The sequence below is a fragment of the Tasmannia lanceolata genome, unplaced genomic scaffold, assembly GCF_043159265.1.
Source record: "Tasmannia lanceolata isolate RefF3 unplaced genomic scaffold, GAP_Taslan_0.1 ptg000013l, whole genome shotgun sequence".
Taxonomy (NCBI): domain Eukaryota; kingdom Viridiplantae; phylum Streptophyta; class Magnoliopsida; order Canellales; family Winteraceae; genus Tasmannia; species Tasmannia lanceolata.
The window spans coordinates 7666523-7683732 of record NW_027518690.1 but is presented as its reverse complement, the minus strand read 5'-3'; the positions used below and the strand labels follow the sequence as shown (position 1 = coordinate 7683732).

General features: G+C 42.6%; 1 protein-coding gene across 8 annotated transcripts in view; it reads right to left on the bottom strand.

The window, feature by feature from the left end:
- LOC143889660 (protein MOR1-like) overlaps positions 1–17210 on the bottom strand; it is a 50680-nt gene that overhangs the window by 10250 nt on the left and 23220 nt on the right. For all 8 annotated transcript variants that reach the window (XM_077393942.1, XM_077393948.1, XM_077393941.1 and 5 more), the window contains exons 29-41: positions 17061–17210; positions 16892–16966; positions 16706–16787; positions 16492–16610; positions 16297–16398; positions 16144–16218; positions 15914–16009; positions 15734–15835; positions 15553–15654; positions 3283–3465; positions 3096–3207; positions 2694–2770; positions 2545–2624 (exon numbers count right to left, since the gene is read on the bottom strand). In XM_077393942.1, the coding sequence (XP_077250057.1) occupies positions 2545–2624; positions 2694–2770; positions 3096–3207; positions 3283–3465; positions 15553–15654; positions 15734–15835; positions 15914–16009; positions 16144–16218; positions 16297–16398; positions 16492–16610; positions 16706–16787; positions 16892–16966; positions 17061–17210 (1355 nt within the window). The remainder of the gene's footprint in view (positions 1–2544; positions 2625–2693; positions 2771–3095; positions 3208–3282; positions 3466–15552; positions 15655–15733; positions 15836–15913; positions 16010–16143; positions 16219–16296; positions 16399–16491; positions 16611–16705; positions 16788–16891; positions 16967–17060) is intronic.

Sequence of the window (17210 nt, the reverse complement as noted above, 5' to 3'; positions counted from 1 at the left end):
AAGGGGGGCAGAGAATGGTTGTTATCGCATGTTGGGCCCACCATTTTACACTTAGGCCATAACGTAAATAGGTACACCGCGTAAATCATGTCCATAGGATGATCCTAACCCTCCAATCTATAGATGATTCTATAACAGGTCATCCCATGCATAAATCATCTCCATAGGATGATCCTAACCCTCCAATCTATAGATATTTCTATAATGGACAATCCCATTGTCGATCGGAGGGTTAGGATCGCGTTATGGAGATGATATACAGGGTGCCAATTGTTGCCCTAACAAATGAACAGTTTGGATTATCCTATGAAGTGGGTCGGCCATACTTTTTGAAAAATACGTGGACTTCACACAACATATAAATTCTCATAATTAATTACTTACCTAAGGTGCCATTCCCTTAGCTAATTATCCACAAAGAGAGATTTAGAAACCGGTCATTAATCTAGAAACCGACTTAAGAAAAAAATCCGAATTGAAAGTAGAGATTGAGAGAGAGATTTTGAAACTGATTGCTAAAAAATCCTGTATTTGAGGGGGGCAGTTGCACCCCATTGGCTCTGCCCTTGGTTGAAAGGTATTTTGGTCTTTACATGTATGTTGAAGGGTATTGTTGTCTTTGTACATGTAACCCTACTTTGGGCTCTATATATACATCATATTACATGGGGAGACTCATCATCTTCTCCCTCATTCTTCTTCTTCCTCCCCTCCTCTCTTCTCACTTTAACATGGTATCAGAGCACCAGATCTTATCCTCAAAAAACAAAAACAGAAAGACGAAGAAGAGCACCCCCCCCTGTGGCGCTATGTGGGCGCGCGCGTGCTGTAAGCCTCCTTCACTCCTTTCACGTAACCCCAACCCCCAAAACCTCATCCATTTTATGCTAAACCCAGTACGCAACCCTATCCTTGCTGTAAAGAAAAAACAAAAAAGAAACCTAAAATCCCGTAGCCCCAAACCCAAAACCTCGTCTCGCAGACCATATCCCCATCCCCCTAGTTTTGTTGCCGTGAACCCCACCTTGTGCAAATCACCCTCGATCTCCATCCACCCAACCCCCTTTGTTGTTCCACTCATATCCCCACCTCCTATATTCCGCGCATAATCCTCCACGCTCGCACCCTCATCTTGAGCAAACCCCCCCCCCCCCCCCCACCTCTTCTCCATTAGAGTAATCCCTTCTCCTCCACCACCTATGCCTCCATATTCCCCATTATCTTCATCCAAATCCCCAACGCCCAACCCCAAATCCCCTTCCCATAACCACCGCCACTAGAAGTTTCCTTCCCAAATCCCAAACCCTAACCCACTCTTCCATATCTAACAAAAATCCGTTCTCATTCCTATATCCTATCCATTCAAACCCGCAAATACCTAACCCCAAACTCTAAATATCCATCCAAAACCCCAAATCCCTAATCCCAAAGGCCAAAACCCTAACCCACGCTTCCATCTCAAACAAAAATCCATTCTCATTCCCTTTCTCCCCTTTTGGAAATCCGTTCACCCTCCCTTTTGCAAAAACCATTTGTAAATCCATCCACCCAACTTCCAAAACAAAGAAAAACAAAAAAGAACCCCCTTTTTTTATAAATCCAAATCCTTTTTCTAAATCCCTAACTCCATGTCCCCTTTCTTTAAGTTGTTGGAGAAGGGACCCCCCTTTCTTTATGGCTTGAGCTCTTTTCTCTCATTTTTTTAGTGGTTCTGGGGCTATGGTTGGTGGATCCGTCCTGTTGATGTTATTGTTGGCCCTTGTCAAGGTATCTTTCTGCCCAGAGCGACGTACTGATGTGTGGGACAGCATATGTTGGTGATTTGTTAGTTGTTTGTTGGTGGTTGGATGGTGGTTTATTGGTCGTCTGTTCATGATTTGTTGGTGGCTTGTTCGCGCTTTGTTGGTGGTTTGTTCACCCTATTCTGTGTTATTGGCAGCTCTGGGCTGATGTAGTTGCGCCCTCTTTGTTGATGGTTCACGCTGTTGGTTAATTCCTTCCATAGTTGGTGTTTGTTGGTGCCATAAGTATTGGTTTACCTGCAGACTTCAGTAGTATGTTTATGAATTTATAGAATTGAAAAGAATTAGGGGTGGCTTGCGGTGTAGATGCTCTAGCATATTCTAGTTCTTGATTTCAGTATTGTATCTGCCATTCTTCTCTTTCATTTTTTGCAATTATGGTTTAGAGTTGAGTACCACATGCATCATTAAAACTCCACCTAGATGTACAGTCACTGAACAAAACCGTTAAGACAAAAGTTAGTAATCCCTCAAACCAGCATATTAATTATTTTCCTTGACAAACCAAATTAAATTTAAAGAATATAGAACTCTTAACGTTTCAGACAACATCCATGTTTCCATCATGAAAGGAAAATAAAGATCTATGCAATTATCAAGGAGAAGTCCAAGCCAATTTGTAGATACAGAACATAAAAATTAATAATCAAGATTCAGCTTGCAAAAAAGGGAAGCATTATCTAAAATCAGTGGAGTTCCAATAAAAAAGATGGAAAGCAAAGAAAAGACAAAAAATACATACCCATTGTCTCTAACAGAGCGCCTCAAAGCTGCTCTAGCTTCCCCAGGCTTTCCTTCCTTCCTCTTGTCCATCTCACGGGCCTGGATAAGAATATACCATGAAATATAGACAAAAAGAGATTAAGAAGTAACACAAGCAAGCGCACCAACCTTCCACTTGAATCTATCATCCAGCATACTTTTTTGAGCATCCGATAACTTCCCAGCATACTTCCATATGTCGTCACCTGTTACCAAGAAAAGGTGATATTTGAAGATATACAAAATATATGCACCCAATAAAAAGGCTAACTGATACAGGGAATAAGTTGTTGAGAAATATTTAATGCCCATAAATTTAGATCAATTCATATGAATCAAGAGAACGTTTCTAACTAAACATGGCCACCAAATTATAGATTAAAAATCATGCTTTAATTGTGCTGTCACCAAACATGAGTTGTGGAATGGGTAGAAGCCCCCAAACTCATTATGTAATGCAAAAACCATAGGAATCGAGAACCAGTCGAACCATGCATAAGAATTTAAACATAATGTAGAATAATAACATACCAAGATTCTTATAAGCAGTAGCCAATGTATTTAGAGCAGCTTTCCTAAGTTCACCGTCTCGTTCAGATGTCAACCCAGCAACTTGTTGCAAGGACTTTAACTGTCCACTTATCTGTTGAAAAAGAAGAACAAGCTAAGCTCTCTTCTAAATAAAAACAGTAAAATGATGGACAACCTGTCATGATACCTCAACTACGTGGTGATCAATAAAGAACCCAACCAGGTCAACACACTCTATCCGAGTCCGGTTGTTTTTTGAGCGCAATCCCTCCAAAATATAAGGGAAAAGCTTTGATGCTGAATATATGCAAGCAATTTGCTTTGTCAGTTCACGCATTTTTTCTCTCACTTTTTCAATGTTATGTCCAGACTGCAACAAATCACAGGCCAACATAAGAAAGTTTAGCTTAAAAGCAAATAGTCTAGTTAAATTAAATGACAGTAAAAGACTATTAGAAGAAATCATCCAAGGCCTCATCCTCCAAAGTTTCAACTACATTAACGGACATAGAATAGAAACAATCACATGGTGCAAATACGAATAAGTGGACGAAGGTTTGATTGAGGTGAAGTATGAGGCTAACTTTGGGAGCTGAAACTCGTTAGACAACTACGGGAACTTGAGTGTCATGGTTTGGAGAGATATCCAGAAAGCTTCCTTTTCTTAGGAGGATTCATTATAGAGTTCCAAAGGGAGATAGAGTGATGTTTTAGTTTGTTCCTTGGTGCAATTTAAGTATCCCAGAAAGACTTGTTCCCAAATCATTTTCTTGTAGCGAAGAAGAAAGATCAATGTCAAAGATACTTTCAACCACGTAGACAACATGTTGGACGGACTGGAAGGTTGAATTTCGTAGAAACTTTTTGGGTGTTGTCGTTCATGGAAATCTTGGGACACGACTCTTATCATACGAGAGGGCAAGGATACGAGGATTTGGAGTTGGGCTCGAGATGGGGTTTTCTCTGTGCATTCTTTCTACCAATATCTTATGTCTGTTCAAGTCTTCCTTGCCAGCAAACAGAATTTGGAGTACTGCTTTGACAAGAGTATGTCCATGATAGATCACTTGCATAATAGCAATGTTATTTTTTTTTAAAGATGACAAATCTCATTAATATTCAGAAAGCATTCGGGACCAGGAGTCCCATCCTGCAATACAAAATATTAGGTTGAAATGGCAAGGGTATACCCGAAACCAATATAAAAGTAGCAAAAACTACAAACCCAACTATTCCTTTCCTCAATTGTACTACGCATGATTCTTGAACTACACCTGATTCTGATCTGCACATAGATCTTTCATCTATTCCTTTGTCTATTCCTCTCTTGACTAAAACAATAAGAAAGACTCCCAACCCAAAAAGCCTCAGCTAGCGAAAGAGCATGGCCTCTCTAGCTATGGAGGAACTAAATCTTTTCTCAACACATCTAGGATCTGGGATTACCTGCCGCATAGATAAACCCCTACAACACATTCATTACAACAAGTTACCTTACCCACAACGTAAAGGATTGATACCGACATCACGAATTCCACCACCATGTACTAAGTTCCATGCTTCCTGCGACCTTCCTCTTCCCACCCAGGATCTATTGCTTCCTGCGACCTTCCTCTTCCCACCCAGGATCTATTACTTATATGAAACAGAATCTTCATGACTAAATAGTGTTCCATCAGAAAAACAAATCCACAATTAACGGATTCACCTTACATAAGGTCTTTGGTAGACAATGCAGGCTCCCTAGAGCAACCAATCATAACAACTTCTCGAGATAAGTTCTCTTACTCTCACAATTCAGGTTCTGTTTCAGGCGCCTTGCCTCTCTCTAATTTTTCATCTACCAAGGAACATTTCTCTGGTCTTGTCTAGATCCTCGAGATAAGAGATCCCAAAAACATCTCCCATTGCTAAGAAATCGTTAAAACCCTCCAGTTCTGGGTGCCCAGGTTCGTCGGAAGTCGGGGGTAACAAGACACCCTTTCCTTTATCCTTTCTACTGGATTCACTAAACTGCATTAAGCGTCGATCCTCTTCCCACCACTGAGAACCCTTGCCCCCGCTCCGGGACACCACCCAGGCCCTCACGCCTAATTTTCAAATTTGAGATCGCCATTTGCTTCTCCTCCTCCCACAAACGCCTTCGGGTTTGCCTTTCCTTTTCCAAAATCTTGTTGAAAATGGGCAAATTACGAAGGGGCGTGTGAAGTTCTTCCATGCTATTCATGGTGGTCCATGAAGGAGACGATCCCGAGATTCGACACTGCCCTTTCCTTCATCCATTGTTTCTTAAGAGGAGAGAGTAACACCTCACCAGGTGTAGGCGATTCCTTCCTTGCTAGATTTCCATTATAATTAAGGTTTTTTAGGAGATCCAGGTCTTCATCCACCAGAGTAATTCCACCCTTGGCTACACTGCTTGTGTCCTCAATTCGATCATTGCCAGACATACTTAAACTAGGCGATTTTTGCAGGGTTCGAAAGTAATGTTGATTTTCAAACTCACGGTTTTTCTTTCTAACGTCCTTTTTTCGATACAGACACTTAATCTTTCTATTAAGTACTGACAACCCACCACGTGTAGCAAAGATACGAGCATCCTTCCCAAGGCCTCTCCTGAATTTTCCTTTACCCAAGTGTGTACCTTTCGCATCGACACTTTTACCATCCTTAAGAAACCTATTTTTTTAATTTTAACACCTTCAGCTCCTTTGCCAACTTTAGGCTAAAAGAGTCTACGACATCTTTTCTACCTGCCTTCCCTATTGTGCCGCGTGGAGCTACCAATACTGATTTCCTTACATTTGGTAGACTCACAGGTCCCCTCAACCTAGCCTCCCTACTTTCTGACGAGACAGGGATGATCTCAGAGGGGACAGGCGGGTAGGTGGGAAATTCAAATTTTGAAATGGGGGCCACCACCGGCTCCTATCCACACCCAGTGTCCTCTGCCACCTTTTCCGATGGATAGACCGCCGCCGGTGAGCATTTATCAATGGGAATCTGATCGGATCCCTCAAAAGGTGGCACATTGTCCTTACTACTGGCATCTCCCACCACCGACATTGCCAGAGAATTTATACTATCCTCAGACACCACCTTAACTCCCACCGAATAAATGGTAGAATCTACCCTTAAATTAATGGATTGAGGGATGGATTTCCACAAAGGGGATATAACCAAGGTAGAGGCAAAGGCCAAACAGTGAGTATGATTCCCAAAAAGCTGGGTTTCAAGGACCTGACCCAGATGTGAACCAAGAATCTCCACCGTGGTAATACACCATGTATGAAGTGGAATATCATAAAACCTCAACCGAACTGTTCTAGCGCCCGTATTGTAAGCAGGGAACTAGGGCTGGAGGTAAGAGAGATATCCCCCAAAAGCCTCACCTCCACACCGGAGAATAGAGGTAGCCTAAACCTCAGAGTCGAAACGAAATAGAATAACCACTCTGCTAATAGCGAAGGGTTTTTCCAACTCCGGAAGGCCCCAGAAATGTTTAGCCCAAACCCAAACATCTTCTAAAAGCCAGGATCCATATTTTAAAGTTCCAATAAGACAGTTCTTTAGATTTCTTTTTCTATCTTCCACTATTGAACCTGGAAAGTCCAAACAACGATCGTCGTCAAGAGTGGCGACTTGGATCTTTTTAGGTCTCCAAACTAAGTTAGGGCGCTCTCTATTTCAAGGTTCCAAGCATTTCATGCACATGGTACGAGAGCCAAAATTTCTGTGTTTGCATTTTAAGCACAGTCAATCGCTCCCATTCGATAATGGCCTTCGATTTGATTCCACTGCTGTGCGACCAGGAGCCTTCCTAGCTCCAAACTCCAACCTTCTCCCCCTGGTATCCTAATCTTCCAAACTTCCAAGAGAACCAGCATGCGAGCGGGGTGGGGGCCATTGAGGCCAATGAGATCTTTCTGCATTGGCTTCTTGCCCAAGTGAAAAAAGGGATCTTCTGCAGCATAGGTTATAAATCCCAAGGGATTCAAAGACTTCTATAGTAGAATAGCCTCCATCTAAACATGACAGAAAAGGCTCTTATAGTCACTCAAGGTTTGAACCAAACACAGAGAGAAAATATGACGATTGATGGAAAACAGAACCTCCCGGAGGGATATTCCGACGACTTCTAAAAACGTCCCTGATGGTCATCCCCTCCCTCATCCAACTGCACCCAACAATTTCAACTCACTAAGACATCCACTAACAATAATGAAACCCTGCAGATTCCTTTTTTCTTTTTCTTTTTTGAAAGATAACAAATTTCATTAATATTAATATTTGAAGAGCAATGGGGACCTGCTATTACAAATATTAGATATAGAGACATTGGACATGTCCAATGGTTTACAAAAGAGCGAAAGCCTACTTCCAGAAGAAAGGATAGAATATCCTTATCGTAATGGAAGACATTCATTACAAGTATGAGAATATTTCAAATTCCTCCCGTATTGCTCCCGCTTTAGCCAGAGTGTCGGCCATCTCATTTGCCGATCGCCTCCGATGTTCAAGCTGCAGATTAAGTACTCGCATTCGATCCAATATTTCCGCTACGAGCTCCTGCAGTTTCCAGGGGCCCTTTGACGATTCAGAAGCCCAAGCCACTACATTTGAGGAATCACCTTCTATTATAAGAGGACGATGATCGTGTCCAGATGCCCATCGTAGACCAAAGACTAATGCTCTAACTTCAGCCTCGTTAGAGTCACATATTCCACACGGTCCCAAATATGACATAACAACTTCGCCAGAAGAGTTCCTAATGACTCCTCCAATTCCCGCTCTTTCAGGATTGCCCAAAGAGCTAACATCAAAATTGAGCTTCAACCAGCCCGCTGGTGGGCATAACCATTTTGGTTTAGTCTTGGAACGATTAGTTATTTCCCATATTATTGACCACCAGTTCCTTATGAGGTCACCCATTACATATGGAGTTTGCTTCTTGACCTTTATCCATGAAATCATTTCGATTTTGCTATCCAAAGCGATACGAGCCATAGTTCTACTTTTCTCCTGAAAGACGCATCTATTGCGCTCTTTCCAAATATTCCAGGTTATGGCATATGGAACTGTGGCCCAAAGATATCCTCCCAATTCTCCAAAGGGACCTGATCGACATCCATAAAGGAGGGAGCAAATCGTCTGCAGGCAGACCCAAGAGACCCCAAAAGCACCGATTGCTTTCGTCCAAATATAATAAGCAAAGGGGCAATGCAACATTAGATGGTCCAGGGTCTCTTCATCTTGATGACAAAGAACACACATACTAGCCATACTGAAGTGTCTTTTCTAAAGACGATCACATGTATTGATCTTCTTGTGTAACAATGTCCATCCAAAAGCAACTACCCTTGCTGGAGCCAGCGATTTCCAAATACGACTTACTGGAGAAAGATAGGGCTAGCAACGGCACGGGGAGGGGCCGGATGTTGCATTCCCCGTCCCCGCCCCGTCCGAAAGGACCATTCCCCGTCCCTGCTTCGGGGGATGGTGGGAAATCCCCGTCCCCACCCCGCGGGGAATACCTAATCCCCATCCCCGCCTCACACAAAAAATCTCACTTCAAAAAGGCTTTTTAACACCCAAAAAAAGAAAAAGACAAGCCATGTTTGTGCACTTATAAAAATCTGGTAGTGCCAATATCACTAGCATAAAAAAATAATTACTGTTAACTTAAAAAACACTAAAAAAATACTAAAATAAGAGGATATTAATAATGGCTTGCATATTAAAACGGGTCGGGTCGGGGCGAGTCCATCTCCATCCCCGCCCCGTCCCCGCTCCAAGTCGGGGAATCCCCGCCCCGTTAGGGGCAGGGCGGGGCGGATCCCCATTTTAACCGGTGAAATTGCCAGCCCTTGAGAAAGATGCCCCTCGATTAACAAAGAGAAGGAGGACTTAGCAAAAAAGTCCCTACACGAAGAGGGGATCCAGATTCTTTCATCCTCCCTATATTGAGAACAGTATGTCGATTCCAGGGAAAGAAGTAGTCTCTAGAACTCTTGAATTTAATCATCCTTAAGATCACGACACAGACGAATATCCCAAAATCCTCTTCCACCCTGACCCTCTCTCACCAGGTAATCAGCAACAGTCGCGTCTGGATTCGATGCAATTCTAAAAAGCCTCGGAAAGTCCAGACATAATTTAATTTGTCCGCACCAGAGGTCCAGCCAAGATCTTACTGTGGTACCCTTTCCCACTTTGTAGTGGATGGACCGATCAAAATCCTCTTTAACAGAGGAGATGGATTTCCAAGCACCTGATCCTTTTCCTCCCAATGGTTTCTTGAAGCTCCAATCTCCCCATTCGGAACCATATTTCAACCCTGTAACCCGGTGCCACAGAGCAGATTTTTCTTTACCATATCACCACAGCCACTTGCCAATCAAGGATTTGTTACGTAGTCTAATCTTACCAATACCCAGGCCCCCGTTTGCCTTTGACTACGTGACTTTGTCCCAGCAAATTAGATGCCTTACTTTCTTCAAGGTTCCATCTCCATCCCATACCTCTTGATTCTCAATGCCACCTTAACTAGGATTTTGTACAAGGACATGAAGTATACAAGTAAGTTAGAGAGAGCTGCTTTGATTAGTGTAATCCTTCCCCCAAAAGAGATATACTTTTTTCTTCCAGGTAGCCAACTTTCTTTCAATCCTTTCAACAACCGGATCCCATTGGGATGGTGATGGGATACCAAATCCTAAGGGCAAGCCCAGGTAGGAAGTAGGGAAGGACCCCGTGGAACGCCCGATAGACTCTGCCAATCGATGCACCTCTGATTGATCCATATATCAGCATGCCCTTCTTACCCAAATTAATTTTATGGCCAGATGCAACCTTAAACCATCTGAGAATTGCCATAACATTAGAGATAGCCTGGGGAGTATATTGAATAAATACCAGAGTGTCATCTGCAAATTGGAGATGGGTAATGTCTTCAGCTTGCGGTCCCACTCGAAATCCCCCAATCAATCCCATTTTGTTGGCTCTTGTCAACAATAGACTGAGAGCCTCTACTACCATAATAAACAAATAAGGTGACAGTGGATCCCCCTGTCGAATCCCTCTTGATGCTTTAAAGAAGCCCTCCGCTGAGTCATTAATGATTATGGAAAAGGAGTTATTTGAAATCAGTGTCTAACCCAATTCCTCCAGGATGAACCGAAACCCATTTTCTCTTGAATGAAGTCAAGAACTTCCCAATCAACATGATCATAGGCCTTTTCTATGCCAATTTTGAAAAGAATACCCGGACACCCACTTCTTTTTGCTGAGTCAATAAGTTCGTTGGCTATTAGAACACCGTCAAGAATCTGCCCTGATTCAACAAAAGCTCCCTGAAATTGTGAGATGATATCCCCCATGTAATGTTTCACTCTTCAGGCTAATAATTTTGCAACTATCTTGTTGATACCGTGCATCAGACCAATCGGACGGAAGTCTCTTATCCCAATAACACCTTCCTTTTTGGGATTAAGGCGATGAGAGTCGCCTTTGCTGCTTCACTAATGATTCCTCTCTGAGCAAATTCCACAAAGAAGGCCATAATGTCCTCTTTTAAGATCCTCAAAAAGAATTGGAAGAAAACTATGGAATAGCCATCCGGCCCTGAGGCTTTGTCCCCAGCCAATGGGAAAATAGCTTGTTCAACCTCCTCCTCTGTAAAGTTTCGATCCAGATTGGCTCTCTGACTGCCTGAAATTTTCTTGAAGTTAAGACCCTCCATCTTCGGCCGCCATTCCACAGTTTTTGAATAGAGGCCAGATTAAAAATCCACAATTAAAGATTTAATAAGATTGGGCTCTTCAACAATTGAGCCGCCATGCTGGATGCAATTGATCCGGTTTATCCTTCTCCTGAAATTAGCTGTTCGGTGAAAAACTTTGGAGTTCTTATCCCCGGCCTTAAGCCACAATTGCCGGGATTTCTGTCTCCATCGGATCTCTTCTCTGCACAAAAGCATCTCATGTTCAGCCAGAAGATTCAACCGAGCTAACTGATCCTCCTCGGACAATATTCCTTCCTCCTCTTGGAGTTCAAAGTAGGTCAGCCTAATTGAAATAGTCTCTTTACTTTGACTAGATTCTTCGTCAAAGGTTTTTTGCCACTCCTTGATTTTAAGTTTAAGCATTTTCAGTTTTTGACAAAGAACATATATCCTTTCCAGCCCCTGATTTGTAGCTCCTCCCACCAATGCTTTACCTTTTCCGTGAATCCTGGAACTTCCAGAAGGTCTATATCGAATCTGAATGGATGAGGACCGCCTGAGAAATTTGAGATCTCCAGGACAAGCGGGTTATGATCCGATTCCGTTCTCGGCAACGCTTTCTGAGAGATGAGAGGAAATCGTTCCTCCCATTCACGAGTAAGGAGAACACGATCTATCCTTGTCATTATTGGACCAAAAGAACTTTGCTCCATTGAGAGGGATGTCCAATAATTCATGATTCTGAATAAAGTTTGAAAAGTTCCTCATACTAGTTGTGCATAGTGTGCTCTTTTCAGATGGAAAGCGAATGGTATTCAAATCACCCCCCAGAATCCAGGGACCCTGCCATGATTCTCTAAGGCTCCGTTTGGTTGCCAGATTTTTTTTATTCTTGGGACTTTTGTGGGATTCCCTCAGGAACCAAAAATAAGCTTGAGAAGAATTTTTTCTTCCCAACAGTTCAAGCAACCAAACAAAGCATTTTTTTACCACCATAGTCCGGTCAACACAAACATGGGATTTTTATTTTACCGGGATACTTCTAGGACTTTTTTTCCCACCAATCTCCTTGGATTTTTTTTCTCCCACATAAAAATCTAAGGAAAAAAAACCCGGCAACCAAACAGAGCATAAGGGAGATTAACTCCCGCCATAATTCGCTTCTATCAGAGGAACGAGGTGGCCCGTAGACAATTGTGACCATCCAGTCCTCAGTGCAATCAAGCACCAGAGGAGGACAGACACTACAGGGAAAGACCGCTCGACCCTGTTGCTCTAACAACGAAAGGGTACCATCCATACGCCTCAAGCTCCTTAAAGAGCGCAAGAAAGCCTGACTTAATCGGTGCCGTAGAGCTTCTCATAGAAATACAAAAACGTATCACCCACTTCCTACAATCCGGCCTGAACCTTTGGGTAGGTGAGGAAAAAACTATAGATAGCAAAAATCTTCCTTCCCTTTATTTACAGCGGAATCTGCCCTCCTTCCATACAACAATGATCCCCCATGCTATGCCAATGGCATCTTTCGCAACCCAATCTCGCTGATTTCGTCCCCAGGCTCTATTAATTGTCACATCTGTAACCCCCATTAATTTTGATTCAATTAATGCCTCCAAATCTAACTGATTATTAACAATAAAAGCCCTTACTGCCCCAAATTTTCTATCCTCTCTTAGTCCCCTAATATTCCAGAAGCCTATCTTCATTGGGAGAGGGAACGTACTCCCAAGGCTTTGCAATTCTTCAGGTAGCGAACCCTCGCTGGCCTAGGAGCCGCGCGGGATCCTTTTCTCCACAGCACAACAAGTTTCTTAAAGCTGCCGGTACATCTTGAGAGGCAGTGTCAAAGGTGAGGTTGGAGTTATGATTCGGTTTCTGCTTTTGCGCACCCCCGGTACTTGGGTTCCTTCCTTTTGTAACCCACCGTTTTGGTGGATGCTTTCCGGTTTCTTTTCTTAAGCTTGAGAGCCTACCTTAAGATACCCAAAGCCCGATTAACTTTTTGTGTTAATCTTGGATGAACCGAGGACTGTGAGGTCTTTTTCTTTTTGGGACCAGGATGAATTCCTGCCATGATGCCTGGTCTTGTCACTTTTCCAGCCGGTACTGTCAGGGGTAGTTGAAATTTGAATTTTGAAATCGTTCTCTGTAAATCTGAGGGTTCGCTGGAGGCTTTCAACACACGGTTTTGAGTTTGCCACGTGGGACCTGAAGTGTGGGGTATGCTTTGCCACGTGGGGGGCATTACTACAGTCTTCCCTTTGATGTCGGTACGGTCGCCGGAGCAATTCAAAAATGATTCTGATTCCCATTCCTGAATTGTTCCAGTCAAGTCTTGCATTGGAATGTCATCCTCCCATCTATTATCCACATATCGAATTCCCTTTGCAGACCCAGCATTAAAAGTTGTTTCCCCTACTCTCCAAGCTTCAATCTTGTCTTCGGCAATCAGGTCAACCCTATTTGGTGGGATATACCATTAACCCGAAGGATCACCAGTGACTTCTGTATTTTCCAGGCTGGGACGATGATTTTTGCTGATACAAAACTCATACAGTCTTCACGGTATCCCTTCATATCCATCTCAAGGACCGTTCCAAATAACGAGCCCAAAGCTTGCACCGTTGAGGTAGCCCGGACATGGAGGGGGGTACCTATAAATCTAACCCACATAGTTTCGACACCTTGCACATAACTAGGGTTCCATTCCGTGAGAGAGGATAGATAGTCACCGAGCGCCTTGTCCCCCTTGGTTCTTAAAGTGGCTACCATATGCTCCTCTTGAAACATGAAGAGAACTTCTTGAGGTGCAAGAGCTGAGGGTTTTGGTAAACTAGGACGATTCCACAACCCTTTCGCCCATGTCCATAAATCGTCCTGCCCTACTCCAGGGTTTTTAAGACGACCAATTAGGCATGATTATAGGATCTATTGTCTCTTCTCAATCTCTTGCCCAGAGATTAGGATAGTTGGTATATCATTCATCTTCATGACACGGGTAATACCGGAGTCTAGCCAGACCTTCTCCTCTCTTGGATTTATCTGTCGTTGAGATTTGGTTTGAGGGAAAGGTATCACCACTGGCTTGTCGTCCCTGCCACGAAAACAAATCCTGCAAGTTTGTCGCCATTTGAAGTTCTAGTAGTGGCATCTCAGACAACCCCAGTCCTTTCGCCGAGAGGCTCTCTCCGCCATTGATCCCCCTAAGGATTTCTATAGAGAATATTGGGAAAGGGACGAGAAGGGCTTGGGCCCTCGACTTCAACGGGACGAGAAGGGCTTGGGCCCTAAAGCCGCCGGAGAAGAAAACCGCCGGAGAATCACTGATAAGCTAATTTACCAGAAAATATTGGAAAGTTCGATAGAATCGAAATCGAAGGCTTCAAACCGAGCGAGGATGAAGAGCTGGCTTTGGCCCTTTTTACCTGGAGCACTTTTTAAATACCGAAGAATCTGAAGAACTGATGCCCATTGTGAAGTACGAGGTGAACTCATATGTTGGCTGCTACAAATTCCTTTTTTGAGCGAATAGTGTGATAACTTTATGCCTTTATGCGATGAGGCGGGGCCGTCAATCATAACTTCATTAATTAATGGGTGACAAGATATTTTGACCTATATTTTAAATCTTTTTGGCATTGCTTGGATTTCCAAAATAAAGTCATTGATCTTTTTTAAGGACAGAAGTTTGCCCGTTGGTCATGAGGGGTAGGACTGTAGAGCTTGGCCCTACTAGTTATGATCTCGGCAATTTGGAAAGAAGGAAATAAGAACTTCTTCAAAGGTTTGGCCGGATGTTCTTATTCTATCTGCCATGAGGTTTTATCGATGATTGTTCTTTGGGCAAGAGCTCTCTAAGGCTTTTGAAGAATCTCCTCGGTTGATACCTGCATGAGTTAAGTTTGTGCTCAGTACCCGTTCTCCAAAGTGGTCCACCCTACTACCTGGCAAATGAAGTTAAACTTTGATGGTTCAAGTATAGGGAACATGTGCCCAGCTGGAGTGGGGTCTTCTTCAAGAAGAGAATGGGATTACTAAGTGGGCCTTCTCTAGGCCTATCGACAAAAAAGATGCTAACACGACTGAACAACAAGCTTTACTTTTTTTTTGGGTAGGTAAGCTGCAATTGAACCTCTGTCCTAAAGGTTCACCTCAAGGTTGCAGAACAAAGCCTTAACCAATTGAGCAAGAGGCTAACTGCAAGCTTACAGATTGAGGTCTATATTGTGGACTCTAGAAACCTTAATAACCTGATCATGGAAGGTGACTCACTTAATGTTATGAAGTGGACCAACCTTGGGGTTTACTTCCCATAGATATAGGATGATGAGATTGAAGAAATCTTACATCAGAAAAATGGTCACCCTGACATTTTTCAGCGTGTTAGGTGCTTGGTCAATTAGTGAGGCCAACCGGATCGCCCGTAACGGAACAGATAGGCTCAATATGAAGCTTTTTATTTTCACCCTCCATGAGTTTGTGTTATATTTTGCATTTCTTTTGCTCTTACTCGTATTTAGACATCTTGGTCCCTCAAGTTTGCCCTCCTTTAAATAAATCGTTGCCATTCAAAAAAAATGGAGTACAGCATGAAGCAAAATGAATCAAACTTACAGACAATAATTGATTTGCAAGTTTTTAAAAAAGTGTTTCAAACACTAGAATAAAGAACAAATGTAAGCAATCATGATCAGAACTAAAACCCAAGCAACATGATTATTGAAAACAAACCTTCTCTATCAAACATGGAATAAATATGGCAGCTTCTGACTCAGAAAGAGTATAACCTTCATCCTTCAACGTGCCAATAAGCTCAGGAAGAAACTCTAGCACCTGTTTGAAGATAAGGATAGACGGATCAATCACAACTGGTAAAACAACCGTTTAAAATGTTGAGAGAAAAAAGGTGTACCTTCAACAAACATGTCGTGTTCGACTCACAGAATCGCAACACAAACCACCTTAAAAGTATATCAAGAAGTTCGATTATTTCCTTTCCAATAGATGGTAGAGCCTGTACAATAGAGAAAATGAGTACAGACAACCAACTGCAAGTGACAAGAGGAATTCGGGAATAAGATAGCAAAGCCACCTTCTGTAACAACTCAAGCCCATCTACTTGCTTTTTAAAATCTGTGCTTAGAAGTCGCCTATGTAGGTCTTCTCTGAAATACTTCATAAGATCACTCTGCAGAAAAAGTCCAATTAAGAAAGCATTTATGTGCTTTTAAGAGAAATGGAGGAAAAGCCATTCAAGAGAGAGAGAGAGAGGAGCAGAAAAATGGAGGAAAATCGTCTTACGCAGGTTTAAGCAATACAAACCTCAAGCTCTTGAATCTGCTCTAGCCGTGGCTCCTCAAATTTAACTCTCCGTATGATCGTCCTCTCCCTATCTTCCTGCACATATACCAAGCCATGTATTAGGTCTGCGGTGTTTCAAAAAGGATTAGAAAACTGTCCTGCATCCAGAGATACCTTGTTTGACTCCTTGATATTTAATAAAGCCTGAGATTGAACAGCAAGATCCTGAACAGACACTATAGAGCCTGACCTAGAGACCTTTGTCTGAGGAGCTCTCTGTCCAAATTAATGAAAAAATTAGCATCTCATTTGTGTCCAAACAGAGAGGATTTCTAGACAATAAAAGGATTTCTAGACGATAAAACAAACCGGAGGGACAGCTCTGCCACCATGCTTTGGAGCACGATCACCACAACCATTTGTAGCTGATTTTCCGATCATTGTGCTGCTTTTAGATGTCAGACCGGTACGTGTGGACTCGGATGCTTCTAAAGGACTCACAAAAAACCAAGAACGTGAGTGTGACACTATGAAGAACAAGCCAATAAGTAAAACCATTAAGGCCAAGTCTGCAATAGTAAACCTTGGAGTAACACAGCCGGCTTTAGTCGTTCAAGAACAAGAGCTAAAGCAGGTCCATGTAAATCTTTTAAGCACTTGGTAACCTAAAAAAAGATCAGCAGATAGGAAGTCTTTGGCATAGTAATTAACAAATTTAAATTTCAATCAACAAAAGAACTAAATTATTCAAAAGGCATCGACAGCATACGGCTTCAGGTCCACAAACTCTCAAAATTTCACCAAGGGAAACTTCGGCTGCTTTTCGGACCTCTGATGATTTGTCCTACATAAAGCAACATGGATTGGAGAAAATTTATATGGTATACTAATATTAAGTAAGAAATTTAGTGCAACTACATCAAAAATTTAACAGGTACCGTGAGAGCAGAGGCAGTTGGCTTCAGCAGATGCAAAGCATCAATTGAGTCACTCATCGTGGAAAGATGCTTCGATAACCAATCAAAAAGGTCCTTCCGTCCCTCCGCACCAAGCTTGCTATCAGCCAAAGTAGCTGTAATATATGGAAC